General features: G+C 37.9%; 2 protein-coding genes across 2 annotated transcripts in view; one reads left to right on the plus strand and one right to left on the minus strand.

Annotated features, from left to right (window-relative positions):
- Nucleotides 1-6,294, minus strand: part of LOC109996428 (receptor activity-modifying protein 1) — a 6,414-nt gene extending 120 nt beyond the window's left edge. Inside the window, exons 1-5 of the mRNA XM_020650551.3 lie at nucleotides 6,177-6,294; nucleotides 5,800-5,886; nucleotides 4,905-5,015; nucleotides 4,135-4,288; nucleotides 1-576 (exon numbers count right to left, since the gene is read on the minus strand). The exon at nucleotides 1-576 is cut by the window's left edge and continues 120 nt beyond it. Of these exons, the coding sequence (XP_020506207.1) occupies nucleotides 330-576; nucleotides 4,135-4,288; nucleotides 4,905-5,015; nucleotides 5,800-5,886; nucleotides 6,177-6,213 (636 nt within the window). The 5' untranslated portion in view covers nucleotides 6,214-6,294 and the 3' untranslated portion in view covers nucleotides 1-329. The remainder of the gene's footprint in view (nucleotides 577-4,134; nucleotides 4,289-4,904; nucleotides 5,016-5,799; nucleotides 5,887-6,176) is intronic.
- Nucleotides 6,295-19,435: 13,141 nt separating this feature from the next.
- ccr10 (chemokine (C-C motif) receptor 10) lies at nucleotides 19,436-21,219 on the plus strand. The gene has a single exon (XM_065949967.1). The coding sequence runs from the start codon at nucleotides 19,436-19,438 to the stop codon at nucleotides 20,585-20,587; it is 1,152 nt and encodes a 383-aa protein (XP_065806039.1). The 3' UTR covers nucleotides 20,588-21,219.
- The last annotated feature ends 422 nt before the right edge of the window (nucleotides 21,220-21,641 follow it).

A 21,641-nucleotide genomic window follows, 5' to 3' on the forward strand; every position in this document is an offset into this window, starting at 1 on the left:
GAGAGAGATTATTCCTCAAACTTCCTAAAACTCTCTTTTGGACAAAGACGTTATTTGTTGAGATTGTAATTTATTTCTTTATCTGAGGTAAGGTTTAAAGAGCTGATATAAGTGTCAAAATATTCAGCAAGGAGCGGATAAACATATTTACACAAATGTTGAACTATTCTTTCAATACAGAATACACATAAAAAGCAATAAACAGCTCCTAAACATTAGAGTCGGTCGGTTTCATCAAACCGGACGGCCTCATCAAATGTTTCTTTAAAAAAACTCTGCAGCATTTTTCTTGTGGAGCATATCGTCATCGAAAAATATATATTGGAGGTTTACTCCTGGACTTTGCTTTTCCAGATCACCAGATAAACCAGTATGGGGATGACGCTCACAGGGATGAGCGTGAGGGCGATCACCAGCCCCTGAGGAGCGTCCACCATCAGGAGCTCCTCGTTGGAACAGTTCTGGAAGTAGGACGAGTGGATCTGGATGAAGAAGTCCTGGATGTTTGGGTTCGGGTAATAACAGCCTACCCTGTCAGAGAGCTTCTCCAGGCATATAGTCATGGTGTTGTACGGCCTGCAACAGAAGGAGAGAGAGAGAGACATGTGCATGATGAACACAGCGGGGGAATTATTCTATTGTTTGATAATAGTTTCGATCATTATTGGTTGTTTCTAACACAATCAATCATTTTAATGCATTTGCTGCGTTTCCCTGTTATCCTGTTAGTTTGAGATTCGGACAAGACCACATGATTCATATATTTATTTATCGAGGGAAAGTAATTGCAGAATAAGTCATTTGTTCCATCCCCTTAAAACCGTGCTTAGGTGTGTTTCAGAAATGATCAGAGTTTGAGGGTTTGGCTGATGTTTACACCACATTTTCACTCGACATAAAGAAAGTGAAACTCCAGGGATGCATACAAAAATATAAGCAAATAAAAACAATGTAAAAATTAAAGTACAAGCGTGCAAATCTGACCTCTAGATCCTTTCCTGCATGTCGTTCCCCAATCCCTCTCTCCCAGCTTTCTGAATCTATCCACTTTCCTTTTTTTAACCCCCCCCCCAAAAAAAATTAAAGTACTACTTCCTTAATAGAGATAATGACCTTTATAAATGAAGTGATCACATGATCAGATCATGAAACACTTGAAAAAAGTGGCATGTGTAACTACAACACAGTGTTGTGATACTTTCTATTTGAACCTGATTTACTCCGACGCTTTAGAGGATCACAATCAGCATGCAGCTGCCCGACTTGGTGATGGATATTTCCCAATACGCTCACAATGGTGACGGAAATGGACTAAGAATGTGTTTGTTTGTACTTTCTGGCTTCTCTGTGGTTATGTCTAAAGCCTGACGGTCCCAGAGTGAGGAATTAAAAATAAAAAGCCTAAAAACAAAATCCTTGAGCGGATCATTTCTTTAAATAATGTCAAGATGATTTCATCTATTGAGTGCATTTGTTTATTGTTTAAGTATTCAGTTATATTTTTTTCTGAAACCACATCAGACACAAAGCAAAATCTTCATACACCTCCAAAACCATGTCGGGAGACGATTCATTCCCTGATTAACCTACTTCAGTCAAAGAGCCATGATGTCGTCTTTCAGTTAAAATGACAAACCTTGCACTACAGGCAAATGAAACATGATTCAGTAATACTCATTTATATACTTAATTAGTCAGACTTTGGATTAACATTCAGTCGTAAATTGTGTTTAACTTTTCCCCCTTTTATTATCATTATGTTATTATTATTTTTGTAGACATGACAAATAGAGCCATATCTTTGGTTTCAGTATTTTTTATTTTTTAATAACCAAAGCATAAAATAGATTGTATGAATTTGTTTTCATGTCTTAAATATTGAATATAAGGATTAATGTTAAAACAAAATATATTTTAGTAGTAACCGTTTTAATATTTGTCTTAAAATGAGGGAAACAGCGCCCCCTGTGATTTAAAGGCTGTGGTTGTGGAGAAAAGGGGTACTGCACTCTGGGAGTCGGGCTAATCATGTCAGTTAAGTGAAAGTCACGTTACATTAATTTGATATATTTAACTGTTATGTTATGTACTCTAATAAGAAACAGAAGAAGATCCTCTAAAGTAACCTCAAACCAATTAGTCTCAGTTTATCCGTCAAATAAAAGGATTAGAGTTAGTTAGTCAGTCGGGAGAGCTAGCTAGCGCGTTTACACTGTTGCTATGACAACTAGCTGACGTCATTGTTAGCTGGCTAGCGAAGATGCAGAAAAGAAAGGAGGAATATCGGATTTTGACCACTTCACTCTTACAAGGGAAAAAGGAAATGGCTGAAACAACAAAAAACGTGAGTTAAACACAACTTTTGTGTTTCTGTGTTGGCTTGCTGGCTGGTTTTGCTCAGGATTAGCTCATGTTGTAATGTCCCGCAGCGGCTGACTGTTGATTTAGTACTTATACTATGTTGATGATGATTTACATTTGATGTTTTTTACATGTTTCTGTGCATCTGGGTGGAGTGAGGCTGGTATGGAAGTGCTACTGACTATATTTGCAAGACCAGGGGTGTCCAAAGTGCGGCCCGAGGGCCATTTGTGGCCCTTGAGGGGATTTTTTGCGGCTCGTGACGTCACATGAAGAATCAGAAGATTTTGATTAAGATCGGCACATTATCTTATTTTTATTTTTCATGTTAACAAGCGCTGAACAATATTCCTAAAATAGAAAATGTTCAGTAACGTGTATGTTGTTTTTTTAAATCTACAGCTTTTAACTATTTTCCACTTTATTTTGTAAACTATGAAAAAAACTTATGTAAAGTTTTTGCAAACAAGCGAACTGTTGTTTAACCATTTAATGACCTGAGCTAAATGCAGAAAGCTTTTCCAAAAACATGAACCACGTTACAGACTTGATTCTGAGAAAAAAACAAATAAAGTAGAACGAAGAAATCAAAATATTTGATTTCCTTTTATTAAAGGGTTTCTTTAGCGAGCCTTTTGATTCTGATCTACAAAGCCTTACTATTTTTAAAACTATATTTTAAAAACAAAACCTGTGGCCCGCGAGCGATTCTAACACGACAATTTTGGCCCGCAAGCAAAAAAGTTTGGACACCACTGAGCTAGACAGTCAAAGAAGGACAGAGTTGTGAAAATGTGGAGTTTCCCCTTTTTTTAATCTGAACCTTGAGAACACACTTGACAAAAACGTTGTGATTTTTTCGTATAAGTTGTGGTCGTGGCCCATAAGACACTCTGGAAGAGAGAAGTCCTCTACTTCAAACTTAATTTCTGTCAAGAATCGTTGCCTCTCCATGCTGTATGATGTTGCGGCTGATGGTAACAGCAAGAAGGTTTAGTTACCCTTTGAAGAGAGCTCATTACTTCTTGGATAATAATCATAATCTGGCTTGGTGCTTGTTGCATGATGAGACGGTGCTTTTGTTTTTGGTACTTTTGATGAATTGAATTATGATATTAATACTTTGGACGTGCTAAGTATTTTTTCTTAAATGTAGGACTTTTAAACGTAGGATATTGCTGCACTGAAGTTTTGCTACTCATGCTTGGGTGAAGGATCCCACTACTTCTTTTACCACCAGTCAGCATTTCAGATACATGGTATAGACTCTGTAAGTCGTGGGTTTGATACATGCATTGATTCTTTCGGAGTTTGGACTTGTGTTTTTATTGTATTCAGTACTTTACTGTCTTTCTCACAAGCTTTGTAGTACCTTGTGTTATCTTGTACAGAACATATAAGAACGGTAACATGTAAGTCACATTTTCATAAATTTGCATTTTTTATGTCAACATTATGACTGCAACTAACTAACAATATGTCATCTAAATCAGTTTAATTTTGGTAATGATCATATTAAACTGATATGATTTAGATCAGCATAGACATTTCTTACTGCGTGTAAAAGACACATGGATACAGAAGCAAAGTGTGTCTGTAAAGTTATGACAGAGAAATACTGTGTAGCCCGTTCTCAAAATTGTATTTCCAAAGCTATTCAATCATGCTGAGAGAAAATTTAAGTTTGTTGAATCAAAAAAAGTTATGAAATGAGAGAAAAAGAAACAAATCAGGAAATTAAGAAAATAAAATTCTGTAGATTGTTAGTCTTACATGAGTATATTGTCCAGGACACACCAGTTTTCTCTGCTGATCGACATCATGGCCCTGTGGAAAATGTCTCCACAGATGATGTGACTGTACTCTACTAGCAGGTTCTGATGGCAACGTTTGCCTGGAAGTCCAGTCCCCTGGTTCTGAAAGTCCTCTGCAAAGGCAGGAAAAAATACTTTTAAGGAACAGGAATTAAAGTCTAATCCCTGCTCTGCGCGTTGGGGTCTGTCAGAGCCGAGGGGGATCAGAGGGACACAGGTTTCACACTGCATTCTTTCAAACTGCAGTTTTCTAAATGCCAAGCAGTGTCCGATAAATAACCCCCCCCCCCCCCTTTTTTATGAAGGTGAAATGTATTTTGAATCCATTCAACATGTTTTCATGTTTAAAACACAGAAGGGAAAGTAGATTGCTGAGACCTTATCATGTAGTAATGTTGACAGTGTTTCAGCCCTAAGCAGGTAATTAACTTCAGGAAATATAAAGGAACTGATAAGGACAACAGTTTCCTCTCAGATACCAGTGTTTCCCCTACCATTATATATATATATATATATTTTTTAGATTTATTTTGGGGCTTTTTGGGCCTTTTTGTAGAGATAGGATAGTGGATAGAGTCGGAAATCAGGGGAAGCAGTCATTTAGGATACCTTTCCGATAGAAAAGGACAGCTGTCATTAACGCATGAACACCAAGATTCCTTCAAGTGTTTGTGTCGGTGTGTCCCCCCCCCCAAAGCTGTAAACCTAGGGGAAACACTGGATACTCACCATTGTCCTCCGTGATGAATTTAGAAGTGTTGTTGTTCAGAAGCTCATCCTCAATCCTATGCCGCTCATCTTTGTTGAACTTGGATGTCAAATTTTCAGGCTTCGAAGTACCTGCAGACAAATATTCATATTCATTATTTTGACCTTATTGTCCATGTCTGTTTATGCTCACTAACATTGCTGCCATGTTCAACCTTAGCATTAATACCAATCAGAGTAGTAGATCAAATATCCCAATTATCTTGTTTCAGCAATTTTTTTTGGCAAATGGTGAATCATGTCAGCTTCCCAGTCCATGCTCACTCAGGTCACCATGTGGTGGACTCTGAAGCTTCAGTGTTTATCCAGCTCTGCATGGGTCTGTAAACCTTTCTGTGTTCTAACCTCTCTCCATTTTTCAAAAGCATCTCCAATATTGATCCTAGTTTGAGCACGTTTCTGCTCGTGGAGCTTATTAGAAACATGCAGAGGCTTTTTAGGTCGGGTACAATCACTTCTATCTGAACCACTTCTCTTGACCGCTTCCATCACTGCAACACCTGTTGACCTGATAACTGCTCTCGTATCTGGAAAACAGAGGGGCGTCCAAAATGGCTGTGTGGGGGACGATTAAAACCACCTACCTTCTCTGGACCAATCAAATCCAGAGCATTCAGGAGCAGAATCTAAAGTTAGAAGGAGGACATACTGGCTGCTGCATTGTTGTCAGAGAAGCCAGCACTTCAACATAGCATGTTTCCTTAATGATCATATAGTTAGATACCTTTATCATTTCACTCACGACACATCTCACTGATTGATCCTTTAACCAATGATTTATTGTAGTTTATAAACTGCTGAATAATGCTGTTCATTAAAAAATGAAAACACAAGATATACAACAAGAATCTCTTACTGTAAACGGCGGTAGTCGTAATGAATGTTTGGTTCCCCTGAACGCTGCTCAGCTCTGTCACGTTGACTGATTGTAACTCCACAACACCTGTAGGCACAGATTCAGTACATTTATTTAACATCACATGAACAAGTTGAGCACTTTTAAAAGACTCTCACAGCAGCAGTTTGTCAGCTACGATTATAATACTCTGTTTCCTTCATCAGCCCCACACACAGGTGAGCAATGGACACTGGGTCCAAACCCAGAAACATGGACCAAACCCAGCAAACCCAGGAACCCAGGAAATTCTTAAGAGAGTTAAACATCATTAACCTCCAGTGTTCAAATAAAACCTTTATGTCGAATTAAAACAGAGTTAAAAGTGAGACACATACCGAGGATGAGAGCAGGGACGAGCATGTTCAGGATCATGATGCAGAGCGAGGAGGGGATCAGCAGTAAGGTGCCACTAAGAGGCTGAAGGTCTGAGAGCTGAGTGTGTGAAGGAGCAAGCCCGTCCCTCTTTATCTCTGCACTGATGACTGTGTGTGTGTGTGTGTGTGTGTGTGTGTGTGTGTGTGTGTGTGTGTGTGTGTGTGTGTGTTCCTGTGATGCTAAATGTGTCTCGTAAACAAACTGGTTGATAGAAACTGGGATAAGTTTAATAGAAGAGTTTTTCTTGTTAAAACCAAACAAGAAGGAAAAAAGGAGGGACGAATAAAAACACTCTTGAAGTGATACTAACACGTTGTCTAATATAACTGGGACACACTCTATACGACTTTGAACAAAGACCTTTTGCAGTGTATTTCAGCCGTTGCATATGTTTCAGGAGTTTGCATTTGCTTTTGAATGTGCAGCGTTTCAGCAGTTGCCGAGTGTTTGACCCCTGCCGGCCACCTTGAATATATAATTGTGAATATCTTTAAGTAGTTTGATAAAAGCCTTGAGTCTCAATTAATTCCATATTCGCCATGCTGCTGCCTGAATACTCACTGCAGCCACAAACGTGGTGTAATCAGGCACTGAAAATAGGACCATAAATGCAACCAGTATATATATTTTTTTAAAAGGTAGCAGCTTTTTTAGGAATCAACAACCCACCACCAAACACACACACATAAAAAATGTTTTACATATTTGATCCATTTAAAGATTTAAACTCAACCTGAAGGATTAGTCGCTTTGATCACCACACATCTGAATGTTTATTAATGGACGACTTCCATTTTAATCAAAGAGACGAACTACGACTCCATGTTTCATTTATGGAATCTGAACTGTAATGACTAAAGACGGGGAAGTGCTGGATCCCCTCACTTACTCATGAGGATCTCGTAACATAAACATATGGTCACACACATGATACTACAGGGATCTATCTTCCTTTCTAAGAGGGACTGTCCTGACATGGCTGGTGGAATGGGCAAAGGGACAAGTGGCAGCGTGGTGGAGTTTCCTGCTCCTCCTCAGATAGTTAGTGAAAACACTCTTAAGGGATTTCCTCTGTCGTTTAGAAGCAGCCCGGACAGAGACAGGGTGGAATCAGGAAGCTGGTGCAGCATGAAAGATAACCAAAAACGTCTTAACATTTAACAAAGCTGAATCACAGAAAGCTCGGATGTCTTTGTAAAGGGTATATGGTGAAACCCCCCCTCCTTCCCCCCCACCAAGTAGTACTGTGTTCCTCTTACACACGTACTACTAAGTGTAAAAAGCAACAGCTTCCTGCTTTGTGTTTGTCAGCGTGCAGGATGTCTGAGCTTTCAGTAATGGCTTCAGTCTGAACCTTGGCTCGCTCAGGCAGGAAACTGTTCTGGCATTTGGGGCTCTGCTGCATGTTGAAGGAGGTTTATGCTAATTTGAATGATGTTTTTTTGGAATTTAGCTTTTCGGAAAAGCAAATCAAAGCTTTTGTGTGAAACTTAATAATAAACCACACACAATATATGACGGATAGAAGATTAAGAACTAAAATACAGGATTGACAACTTATACATCCCCGTTACATATAAAAAAGACCTTCGATTCAATCATTGGTTTTGTAGATGCTTTAATAATTGTTGTGTAATTTGCAAAACAACATTGTTTATTACATCAGAACAAATTCAGTTTCTTTGTATGAAGATTTTCTTTAAAACAGCATGCTAAAGTAAGTGCCATTATGTTTTTATTAAAATGAAAAATCAAAAGAAAATAGTGCCATAATCTCTGTGTAAAGATTCAGATTATTTATTGTCCTTCAGATTTAAAGGAGCAGTATGTAACTCTGACACCTAGTGTTCAATCCAAATTACTTTGCAAAAAAAAAAGTTTCATCTGAGGATCAGAATTCAGAATTTCTCTGCATCATGATGCCTTTGGTTATCTGACATATCTGATGATTCAGAGTTTGTGAAACTCAAGCAGAAATGTTCAACTGTTTTTGGTCTGCTCACACACAGCTGAAGTTACAGTCATAAAAGTGACAACTGGGTTATTCTTTATAGCGTGCAAGCAATCATGAGTAATAACTGTACATGAAAGCATGCATCTTCAAATCTCTAAGATCATGTTCCTTTTTTCATTTTGAAACTTATTTTATCTGATACATTTCCACACATCAGATGACAGAAACCATGACAGACTGCAAATGTACACGAACCACGCTGAGAAAGAAGCCTTCAAACAGACGTAAAACATCTGACACTGCACTGAAAATTCAATACAACAGAAAAAAACTGAACTGTAGTAGTATGGAAAAAGAAATTGCACATTAACCACCACAGTCTGTTACAGTATTTTTTTTTTTACTAAGGCTGGGAACCCAACGTCGGTAGTGATCAAAGTGTCATGATTTATTAATAATTACAGAAAACATTTGGTCAATTTGGCAAGAAAGTTTCCGCTCCTTCTCAGTTTGCCATTTAAAAAACCACTTTATTGTTACAACATGGTTTCCATTAGACCGATAAGAAATACTTGGGGCTGATACCTATATTAAAATTGGGGAGTGAAAAAAATCAGATACGATATATCAGCCGATATCTTTACCAGATCTATGAAATCTGCAGAGATAGATAGACCATAATTTACACATTTATTACGTTGATGCAGTTATCAAACACTTGTGAAAAAGCGCCCTCTGCTGGTGACAGAGAACTGCTAGTGTCAAACAATGAAACTCAAATCAAATGCTGTTTGACTGGTGATAAATCTAGTAATATCAGTGATCAATTCAATTTCTTAATTTTTAAACAGATTTAAGGGTCAATAACGTAATCATGTAATATTATCCTCCTTATCTCATATGTGTATGCACACTGCTTAATGTAAATACTATAAAAACTCTTTCTACCTCATGTTCTTTAACTCATTGGTTACATAATTAAATATTCTATTACCATGTTTATCTCAGAATGTTTGTACTCCTCACCACTGCACTATTGTCTCTTTTAGTCTGTACTCATTTTGTGTTTTTTGTTAATACTTTTGTACACAGAGAGCACATTTCACTGAAGTCAAATTCCTTGTGTGTGTGAGCAAAAAACCTGATTGTGATTCTGATCGTAAATGTTTGTTATCGTTACTGAAAGCAAAGATATCCAACGTTGTTATTTGAGTTTCTAATCAATTATTTTAGGCTGAAGAAGAGAGACTTTTTATAAACATATTCCTCTGAGTACTTCTCTCAACTGAGACGCACTGTCAGCAGCCCTGTGTCTCTTTTTAACCTCATATCAGCTCAGACCACAACCTGTGAAGATAAAGAGCAGCCCTTCATGTTTAAAGTAGAAAATACATTTTGGATTTGTTTTATATCTAACAAGTGTTCATGATTGTTGTAACATCAGTGACTGAGTTGTGCTGTGAAATAAGGATCACAAGCACAGGTTTCAATTCGCCCTCCAGTGGTAACTGAGCAGCTGGTGTCTTGGAGTTTTCTTGATCTGAAACGGATTCTCTTTCTGTCTCCGCCCACACATACGTCCCTGCTCTCTCTATTCACACCTTCGGCCTGTTTTAGTTCAGAATCACAAATTAAGTCAGACAAAGAGAAGCTCAAAACCTCAGAAATGAAAAGATCCAAATCTGAAAACCTCCCATTATGCAAAGTTAAAAACATAACATTGTCGTGCGTTTGTAAGTAGTCATTATAAAAAGTCAAGCCTCATAACAAGACAAACAATCTTTGTAGGAGGAGATGGGAAAGATTGTTTTCTGCAGCTTAATGAAACATCGACTTGTGTTTTGACAGTTTTTATATTTAAAATAAAACAGTTCTAGAAGTTAGAAAAGCTTCTCGCAGGAGATTTACCATTTTAGAGCGAAGAAGCTTTGATGCCAATCTCCAATTAACCCCTCACATTGTGTTATCAAGGTGAATAGTAGGTCACACATTTCACATAAGTTTAAAGAACCACACTCACAAACATCAAATCTCATATGAACCACAGTGTTAAACAGTGTTAAGCCTTTTTTTTTTTCTCATGGTCTGGTGACAATGTCTGATACAAACATTGTGGTTTTAATGCTTCTCATCTCTGCAGACGACATGCTTACAGGCTGACATAGGCACAGTCCCCTTTTATTTTTGCAATTAAAACTGCAAACCGACTGTTATTGAATAACTTGAAATAAAGATAATAAGAAAAGGGTAACATGTCACAATAACTGAGTTTTAAACTTTCAAACAATACGAGTAAAAAATCTAACCATATCTGTTCTGATGCCATGGCAACAACAACAGAAGTCTGAGGCACCCAAAATTTACAAATTCCTTATTTTTTTAATACTAACAATGTGTAAATTGCACAAATACATTGGCAACAGCAATGTATTTGTGCAAATTAGCCTCTAGTGTTTTTCATCATTATCCAGTTAAACTGACTTGTGAATTTAGACAGACCTCTGCTGCTCTCTTTCTTTCTCTTGCTGGAGCTTTGGATTTAATTAACCACTGAATAACTTTTTAATACTATCCAACATTGAAATAACAGATTGTATCGTTTACAAGTAGTATCAAAAAGTATAAAAAAGTACCTCTGTATCAAGAATTTTGACAACCTTTTCTAAGAGTAAGGAATGAGCAGAAGCGTTTTTGCTTTGTACATTTGTCACCCTAAAGAATGAAGGACAAACTCGCTGGCCAGCTAAAGGAGTTTTATTGTTCTTGCTGTGTTTGTGTGGTTTCTCTCCTTGTTCTCCTCCCTGTATCCTTGACCTTCAGAATAAATGTATTCTAGGTTAAGTTGCATCTCTAAATTTCCTTTGAGCATGAATGTAAGTGTGTTGCCCTCTTTGTGTTTGCCCTGTGATTCACTGCCGACCTGTTGAACTATAGAGCTGGGTTTGTATCTAGTTTCTTGAATCCTCAGTGAAGATGAGAATTTAGTGATGAATGATTTTAATTGAGCTGCTTTTATTGGTAGATAATGGCGTCCCACAAGGGTCTAAATTAGGCCCAGTGCAATTGATGATATGAGTGAATAATATGAATTCCTGCTCAGCATTTTAAAGTAGAATTTTATGCAGACGATGCTGTCTTAAATTATTATGATTTTTTGTGATTAAATGTAAATCTTTGTAACTCAACTATAATACTTGAACCAATAAGCCATACACTAAGTTTTTGCAACCTAAGCTAGCCTGCAATGCATGTCCAGAGACCTGCATTCGACATAACAAGAATGAATAAAATACAATCTTGGCAAGTAGAAATTAAATGATACTTCACAAGACAGATAAAAATCGGGATGATTCAAATCAGTAAAATTAAAAATACATTTGGAAAAACTTTTGGGGCAACTTTTAAACAGCAAAGGACACTATTGTATGTGGTACTCACATCTCTAACATCTGTAGATAATGAAGAGAAATGTGGACATGGTCACAGGAGGAGATTTTCTCTGTCTTTTTCTCTCGTCCTTGTATACTCGTTCTAAGCAGTGGCTTCACACCTGCTTTTCAGTTAACAGAGAGAAAGAGAGCTTGTGCCTCTTCAGAGGATGCTAATACATTGAACTCCTTTTTTTACTGTCAATCATTCTTTTAGTTGTTTTCATTTATTCCTGTAACTTTGCAATCTAGTGAAAGTCCCTACACGTCTTTACAAAAGAAAACAAGTTTGTTTTCAAGACAGGAAACAAGCTAACCAAGGTGTAGGCAGTGAACAATAAGCAATATATTACACTACAAATACTAGTCTTAACTGAAGTTTGAAACTTGGTTACAAAAGTCATGAAAATGTTTACCATGAACCCAGAATCCCAATCCTATTGTATCGTGAGTTGAGTAACTTGTTGCATCCCTATTGGAAAGCAGTGACATGACAATTAGCTCTACAATTTGTTCAAATCTAATGACAGCTTTCTGCTAAACCCCAAAAAGACAAAATGCATTTCGTACATAATGAAGGATGAATATTGCCCTCAGTGAAAATGTCATAAATGCAGATCAGTGCCTTTAGTACGCAGCACTGGACACCAAACTCCTCAGGTCAAAGCTAAAGAGTCAAAGTGATTTTCATACTGGAACAGAAATGTAGTCTCTTTATTTCTCTGATTACTCACGATGAAAGCGACCACACCAATATTTTGACTTGTACAGTATAATGAGTCAGAGACCAATCATAACACAAGATCTGTAACTTTTGCTGCTTTGCTAAAGTGCTCATGATGGCTAGGCCGGGTCTTTGTAACATAGCAATAAGTAAGGTCTTTTACCTGCTTTTTGTAACATAGCAATAAGTAAGGTCTTTTACCTGCTTTTTGTAACATAACAATGAGGAAGGTCTTTTACCTGCTTTTTGTAACATAACAATGAGTAAGCTCTTTTTACCTGCTCTTTTGTAAAGTGTCTTGAGATAACACTTGTTATGAGTTGACGCTATACAAATAAAAATTGATTGATTGATAACAAAACAGCTTTAAAGGTCAGGTTTGACATGTTTCTGGGGTCATGCACTGTGATTGTTTTAGATGGTATTAATTCCCTGTTTGCCTGATAGAGCTGTCACAAAAGCAACATGGGGGTTCAGGAGATGCAAACTTACATGAGGGGGCCTCGTTTCTCTGCAGACAGCAACCTACTACTAAAGAGGACACTGAAGATTCTTTTTTAATCTCAGAATTCTGGGTGCAAAAAAAAAGTCAGAATTCTGATGTTTTTCTCAGAATTCTGAGATTAAAAGTCAGAACCAAAACATTTTTTTTTTTCCAATGGCCCTAATCCTCTTCCGTAGCCCACCGCTTTGGTAGATTTCAAACAGTACACTGTCATATCCTAAATTCGTTCAAAGTAGATTAAAAAAAAGAAAAAAAGTGACAGCACTAGTGAATGATTTGTTCATAATATATTCATCATTTGTGCAATTTAAAAAAATCTAAGTAAATAGCTTGTTAAAGCTTCCTTTAAAAATAAGGATGCTCCGTGTTTTTCTATTTCATATGAATGCAAATTGAAGAGGTTTTTGGAGCGTTAGATATTTTAAGAGGTTGCTTTGTATCGCAGGTCGCAGGTCGCCGCAGGTCGTTCATCACATCTGCCATCAGACTGTTTAATCAGACTGTTTAACAGCATCACCACCTCATGCTACACACTGTGTTTTTTTAATAACAAGTTACTGTGCAATTTTACATTTACATTATTGTATTTTTTTTACATTATTGTATTTTTTTTTAACTGATGTAAATATGTTTGATCTGTTTTTAACTTCTAAGTATATTCCCGTCCCCTGTTTTCTGGAGCTGCTGTAATGCACAAATTTCCCCCACGGGGGATCAATAAAGTTTATTTTTATCTTTATCTTTATCTTTACCATTTGAGCTGTGATGAGATCACTTCTTTTTTTGCCTTCATTTGACATTTTAAAGATGATAACTGCTGCTCTCGTGTAATTTTAGTTTCAGTGAGATTCTCAAAATTAATGAAGCTTGACTCGATGCAACTCGATGAGTTCAGCAATTAAATTATGAATTAAAAAAAGCGCAAAAAAACTCATTGGTAATATGTGGTGGTGTACCATCAGCACTCGTTATTTGCCGCCCTGAGGAAAATTACAAACTGATGCTCCACAGTTTGACCTACATGGCTAGAATCGTCCCCACAAAATAACCTCAAAAGATGTCAAGCAAAGGTTGTAAACCTGCGGTTTCACCAGTTAAAGGATACACCCGGGTTTTGTTTCTGCACGTGTCCAACTGTTGAACTCTGATGCTGTGAGCATGTTCTCTGCATTCTGCTCAATTTTGTCTCCTGTTGTACAAAACATATATCTTGTTTTTGTCACAGTTAAAATATTGTAGGTTGTTGGGTGAACAAAAATGTTGCTTCATATTGATTAGACTGATGAGTGTGGTTGCAGAGATGATAAGCGATAAAAATGTGTTTACTTGAAGCAACAAGATTTTGCAGACAATGACGATGCCTAAATGTTTCTAGATCAGATGTAATGCTCTGATCGGTAGCCAGGACTCAGAGTCAGATATATGAAGGCACAAGTTTAAAAAAACAACAACACGTGGGTATAGCAAGGTCAGCGAAGCACACCGGTTTCATTGGCTGGGAGGGGTTATTTTTATGAGTACCAGCTTCTTAAGATTTCTACCACAGACTCAGGGAGACAGGTGAAGGACCAAGGACATGCTCAACACATCGGACAGCGCAGGTAAGGTCCCACAGAAAAATCTGAGTGGAATTAAAAACTCTTAAAGAAAAAGATGGGTACTACTAAAGAAATAATGTCCTTAAATGCGAAAAATTCAAAGGTATACAGTTAGATTTATAAAATCAGTTGATCTTAGAAAAAAATCATATTCATATTGCATATATAAGATGTGGTTTAGCAACTTTAACTGATATTTAAATCGAGGAGTTATAACCTAGGAGTCGCAGCTTGAATAAAAAGTAAAGATTGTTTATAGTCAGCAGGAAATAAAACTTTTCTTTACCTATGATGACTTTATGCTGCGAGGTGTTCACTCTCTTTTTCTGGGAGCAAAGAAAAAAAATGTGCTTGATACTTTTTTTTGTATATATTGTTTTTAACCTCGCAGTGGCGGGAGTAAAACGAGAAATTAAACTGACTGTGGTGATAAACATGTGAGGCCTCTCATCTTCAAACGTCTCATGACTCCTCGCATACCAACAACCTGACGCCAGCGTCACACACAGACAATAAAAACATCTGAAACATTATTTAAAATAAGATTGTGAAGGATTGGGGCCTTTTGTCTGCCGTATAGTCTTCAACTTCTTCAACGTTATTGTCCCCGAGGGGAAATTGGTTTTCAGCCAGGTGAAAACATGAAACAAAATAGAAAACACAGACATGTAGACTCAGACTACAAACACGGTGAACCACATAAATACATAAATACTAGAGTTCATCAGGTAACAACAAGGAAACTGAAGAGTGTATCAAAACGTCCATTAAACCAAAAACATAAATTAAACTTGTCAGTCGTCAGTGGAGTCAGTTTTAAAGAAAGGAAACTGTTCACGGGAAAAGTTGACACCAGTGGTTCTGGTTTCAGATACTTTTCGACCAATCAGATTGAGTTAATAAAAAATAGTGCAGTTTGGACCTCCGACTGTACAAAACACATGAAAATAAAAAGGAAAGAAACAGGTTTAAAAAGTGCTGCTTAGGCTTTTTGACAGTTTTTTTTTCCAGGCACACTTTACACAACCCACTGAAAATAGCTCTTAGAACCACTTTTGGGTCCTGACCCACTAGTTGAGAACCACTGGTTTAGACATTAGTTAAAGTGGAGCTAATAGTGCAAAAGATGAGCAAACATATATTTAAAAAAAAGTGATTCTCTATAATCTATTTAAGTAAATGTAACCGTGTAGACAGCAATGTTTATACTACAGAACAGCTGCTGACACGATCGCACCACTAGTAAGAGTTTAGCATTTTTATTCTGCACAGCTGGATGTCTTTACATGTCAAAGAGTGGGTTGGAAACTCTGAAACTGTTGCCGCATTTTCTTGTAAGAACGTATTAAATAATAATAATAATTTTATTTGTAGAGTTTTTGAACCCAAATAAAAAAAATCCAAACCTTTTTAGAAATACAACTTGGCACACACTCAAACTGGTGAGGGTAAATGTAATGCCGTAGTTTTTTGGGAACAGATACTGATAAATGTGTATAAATAAATATAAATATATGACGCTCAGATTCTTTAGTATCTTATTCTCTAAACCCTCATATGGACAGAGTACAAACATAAAGTAGGTGATCATGCTAAACTAACAGAGCTCCATACAAACAGACAGGTTCAGTTTAAAGTTTTAAAAACCGTTTTTTTTTTTAGATTATTTTAATTTTCTTAATTTAAAATAAATGATTCTGGATTTAACCAGATCAATTCTTGATCCTTCAGGCTGAAGATGTCAAAATGTCCAATGTGTTGATACTTTTATATCAAACATGTTTTAAAACGATTAAATTTCCACTTTTGAAATTATCCATATCATCCAACATGAAGCACTGAAGCTTTAAAAATAATCCACAGATCTTCAGTCGCATTTTAACCGAAAGCTACGGTGAGCGAAAGGGAGAGAGAGAGAGCGGTGGTCGACGCAGAAGTTACATTCATATCCATAACACACTGAGAACACATGACTCCGTTTACGTAGCACAAATATGAAGGGTCTGTTTCGGTTTGAAATATTGCCAACATGCAATTTTTGGCATTTGAAAAAAATAATTGCTCAATCTTGCGTCTCCTGGACTTGCTTTGGAATAGAGACAGGTGTCATTGTCGTTTGATGTTTCAAGTGTTGAATCAGAGTTTTAAATTCTGTTAATATGACAACCTGCTGCAGGAAACATTCTCCACAGCAGGAGGGGAACCATCGCCCATAGTTACACCAAATATTAATCATTTAATGATTTCAGAACAGAGATGTGGGTAGAGGTGTCAGACATGGATACAGTCGACAGTAAATATCTGGAAAGCAGTGAAGAGAAGTTACGAGACTGATGAATCAGAGCCAGAGTAGGTAGAGCCTACAGCATGCAAGATGGTGAAAATGGCATATACGTTAAAAATGTTTCCCAGTCAGAAATCATCATTCATATGACGAGGGTTGTCAATAAATATCAAACTGAGAGGGAGTTCCTATGACAGAAAACAAAACCTCTGCATGACTCAGATTAATTTTATCTGTAAGGAAACATTTCAGTCTCTGTTCAACTGCCTCTAATATAGCAGAACAAAAAAAAAAACATATTTTGTAATTGCCAATTCTATGCGATGTTTTCATCGGTAAAATAGGATAGGATAGGATAGTACTTTATTGATCCCCAGAGGGGAAATTCGGGCGTTACAGCAGCACAGACAAGTTTGGAGTTTCAGTATCAATACAACCAGAGAATCCATTTTGTCTAACTTCATCGATAGACACACACCCATGCACACACACATATTTATGTCAAAAAATTACCATTTTGAATCGGAACTAATCCCTAAATTTCAGTAGTTAATTGTGATTAATCACGATTAATATCTGACCTAAATTAATCGTTATTAACTAGTTAATGCTGAGAGCTAACGACAGCCATATATGTACTAGGGCCCGACCGATATGAGATTTTTGGGGCCGATGCTGATATAGATTGTGGGTAAAGAAAACACCCGATACCGATATATCGGCCGATATATTTCTTATATCTCTGTTTGATCTGTAGAGAGAGATAGATTTAAATAAACACATTTATTCTATGACAGTGATGATGCTTGTTGTAATCTATATAGCGCCCTCTGCTGGTGAAAGAGAACTGCTAGTGTATAACAACGATACTCAAATTAAATGCTACTTGGCTGGTAAATAAATCTGTAATATCGGTGCATATCTGCGATAAATTAGCCGATAATGATAGTCACTGGATATGCTAACATCGGCCAATTTATCGACCGGCAGATTAATCGGTCGGGCTCTAATATGTATGTATGTGTAAGATGTAAGATGTTTGTTAGATAAAAAGTTACAATAACAACCAACATCGTATCACAGATTACATTTTTTCGGTTTCAAAATGTTTGCAGTTGTAAAACTAATTTAAGATTACATTACATCAGACATCAGACATATATCCAAAAGCGACAAAGCAGTCAACATCTGTATCCAAAAGACTTGATACAAAATCTATTTCTCTGTGGCTCCTCTTACCTTAATGAGAAACTCCTTAATGTCTGACACGACCATCATGAAGAAGAGCTAAAAGAAGCGTGTATATATATATATATATATATATCTATATATATATATATATATATATATATATATATAAAGGTAAAATAAAGAGCTCAGTGATGTTGTGGGTAGATTTGGCTGTATCTGAGTCTCACAGTTTGAGCAGGAATGATAAAAAGTGATTGTGGACACGTCCTATAAAGGCTGATCACACGCGACACTGACTGATCTGTCGATCATGAAGCTGCCCACGACTTCCCCTGTGCCAACGACCTGATGCCACTCTCACGCAAGCTGCTGCTAAGTGACTCAACTATCACTTTTGCCTACTAATCTGAAGAACTACGCTGCAGCTCTTTCAATTTTAACCTGATTGAGGAGGAGTTGTTTCGTGATATCGTGATGTGAAGTACAGTAGTAACACTGAATGTTTTTCAGTAATTACTTACTTACTCTGGTATTTTACAGATTGACTCATTCATCACAGAAATGCTGCAGAAGACTTTTATTGTGCAGGCCATCATGCAGGCTGTTACTGTAAAATGTTCTCCTCCTTCGTTGCTTCTTCTTTTGGAAGTTTTAAAAATGTGGCTTAATGCTAAAGATTAGACATGCAGCGATTGGGAAAATCAGGGCCGATGCCTATACCTTTGGTGTCAGACTCCCACAATGCCGTCATTTTCTCTCATGTTTGACGATGAAAACAAGTCCGAGTTTGTCCAACAGGTGACTTAATCTGCCCAATAAAAAAACCTCTTTTCTGAATCAGCAATTAGGTGTTCTAGATTAAATCGATCTGGCACAACAAATAAACATCGACCACTGACATCGCTTCATGCAACTTTATTTGCAGACGCACCGATGTCTCTCAACAGTAATAACATGATATCCTTCTTTGTGTTAGTCACAAGTAGTCATAAACTACCAAGCCCTTCCAGAGAGGGGGCGTGGTCAGACACAGCTCATTTGCATATTTAAGATACAGACACAGAAACAGTCTGTTCTGAGCAGGGCTGAAATAGAGGGGTTTATAGACATGATCAAATACAGGATTAGAGTGGATTTAGAACAAGAAACTTCACACACATGTTTTGGGGAGCTCTGAGACTTATTTAAACTGATGAAGAGGAGGAGAATATGTGACCTTTAAAGTGAGGAAGTCATCAAAATCAGTAGTGTTCATAAGTTTCAAAGTTTTGTCTGCATTTGAAACGATCCTAACTTTGAAATTGGGAAGTTTTAGAAGTTGCCTTTGAAAGTGCAAATTCAAAAATGTTCAATTTCTTTTTTTTTTTTAAATGTTGGTACCCTTTTTAAATTAATAATCAGCACATTTTTGTAGAATAACTCACAAGTTGTAGATATAAGTTTTCATTGAAGTAAAATGAAAGTTGGGTATAGCATCTTTATGTCATCTTATTGCCTGCTCAAGGATTTACTACTCTTTATCCTCCCCACCAGCAATGGGTTTCATCCATGAGGATATCTACGAATATATAACAGGCTTCGACTATGTCAACGATTCTCTGTGGAATCTAACCAACAGCAGTGACTATGACCTGTCTTACTGGTGTGAGGCCGATGACGAGCAGGAGTTCATCATCAAGACCTTCCAGACGTGTGTTTTCTGCCTCATCTTCCCTCTGGGTGTCCTGGGAAACATCCTGGTAATCGCCACCTTCGCCCGGTACCGCCGCCTTCATCTTCGCTCCATGACCGACATCTTCCTGTTCCACTTGGCGCTGGCCGACCTCCTCCTGCTCTTGACGCTCCCTCTGCAAGCCATCTACACTCACCTGGGCTGGATCTTCCCCTCTTTCATCTGCAAGGCCATGCGTGCATTGTACGCCATGAACACGTACAGCGGGATTCTGCTGCTGGCCTGCATCAGTGTCGACCGCTACATGGTGGTGGCTCGGGCGCAGAAGATGCTAAGGCTGCTCGGTCAGATTTTAACCTGCGGGAAAGTAGCTGCTGCGGGTGTTTGGATTGTTGCGCTGATCCTCAGCCTGCCAGAGATCCTCTACTCTGGGGTGTTAGGGTCCGGCAGTGAGGCTTACTGCGGCATGCTGAATAGTGGAAGAGGGAAAATGGTGACCAACGGAGCCATCATCGGCGTCTTCTGCCTGTCCCTCTTTGTTATGGTGACATGCTACTCTCTGATCGCTCACGTGCTCTGGCAGGGGCATGCAGACAGACGGGGGAAACAGTGGCATCGTCAGCGTACACTGAAGCTGATGGTGGCTCTGGTGCTGGTTTTTCTTGTGTTCCAGCTTCCGTACACTGTGGTCCTCTCTCAGAAGATAGCAGGTGATTTCTGCAACCTTCTGTTGGAATACATCACCTGCACGTTGGCATACACCCGTTGCTGCCTCAACCCCGTCTTGTACGCCCTGGTAGGCGTGCGCTTCCGTAGAGATGTGCTGAAGCTCCTCCTTGATTCAGGCTGCCACAGTGCGGTCCAGTTGATGCCATCAACAGGCAGCTCCACCTTCATGCCCTCTTCATCTGGGAAGCTCAAAGGACCCGACTTCCAGAGGACGCAGTCACTCCAGCAACGACACAGTCCCTCCTCCCAAATTTCAGTTACCATGATCTTTCCCTCAGGTGAATAACACGGACAGTCACAAATACACAAAACCAACGGAAAAATATGAGAAGTTTACCCGTATGCAAATCATCTTCAGTACTGGTTACTAACTTAGATCCATCTTAGATACTTTATTTACATGGTGGCTATTTTTCTCTGAATTCACGTTCAGGGTGGGAAGGTCAAATGCTATCATAATGTTATGCTGATATAACTAAGGTTGTAAGCTGTTTGGATATTTTTACAATGTCACCGCTTGACTAGAAGGGGGGGGGGGGGCACCAGTTTAAAAATAGCAGAAGGACCCGAACGATAAATGAGTTTGCGAGGCTACATGACTCGACATATTTTGGAGTTTTTCTAGGCATGTCATGGTTTTAAAGCTGATGAGTTTAGCTTAGAGTTGAATATTTATTAAATTAATTTCTGTTTGGATAAAGAAACCTAAAGACGGTTAGACAAAGAGTACTTTAACCGAAACTAGATTTACTGGATGTTCTGCATTTTGTGTATTTTATCAAATTTTAAGTTTTTCTCAATTATAAACATACAAGTATTTTCTGCATGTTTGCCATGAAGGTCGGTATTGTTCTCATGTTATGCTGTATTTAAACATGTGTTTCTTTGTTTTTGTTTTGCTTGTGATGCAATAAAGTCACTGGAGCTTGGTTGTGGCAGTCATGAGTTTTTGAACACTTCTGGTCTGGAGTTGTTTTTCAGCCGTCAGGTGACAAACTGCAGCCGGTCACAGTCACACAATCGTGTAACCCAAACCACAACCTCCGAGCCAGCCAGCCAGCCAGCCAGCCAGCCAGCCAGCCAGGGGATGTTTTAGTTTCAAGGAAGTGAAATCCTATTAAAAGCTTTCACATCGTTGGTAGTAGAGCTTTGTGTTGTAATCTCTGAGCCTTTTTGATTGAAGGCTAAGTTTCAGAGTTGGTCTTACCAAACTAAGAGTGACCCAACAGATTTTTACGGGATCCAAGAAAATCAAGTTTTTTGTGTTTCCATTGAAAATGTAATTTTGATTGAGTTGGATTTATTTATTTATTAGGGACAATCAACCAATCAATCAATCT

The sequence above is a fragment of the Labrus bergylta genome, chromosome 21, assembly GCF_963930695.1.
Source record: "Labrus bergylta chromosome 21, fLabBer1.1, whole genome shotgun sequence".
NCBI classification, from domain to species: Eukaryota; Metazoa; Chordata; class Actinopteri; order Labriformes; family Labridae; genus Labrus; species Labrus bergylta.

What these genes read in the sequence shown, in the direction of transcription:
- ccr10 (XM_065949967.1), top strand. Translation starts at nt 19,436, where the DNA reads ATGGGTTTCATCCATGAGGATATCTACGAATATATAACAGGCTTCGAC.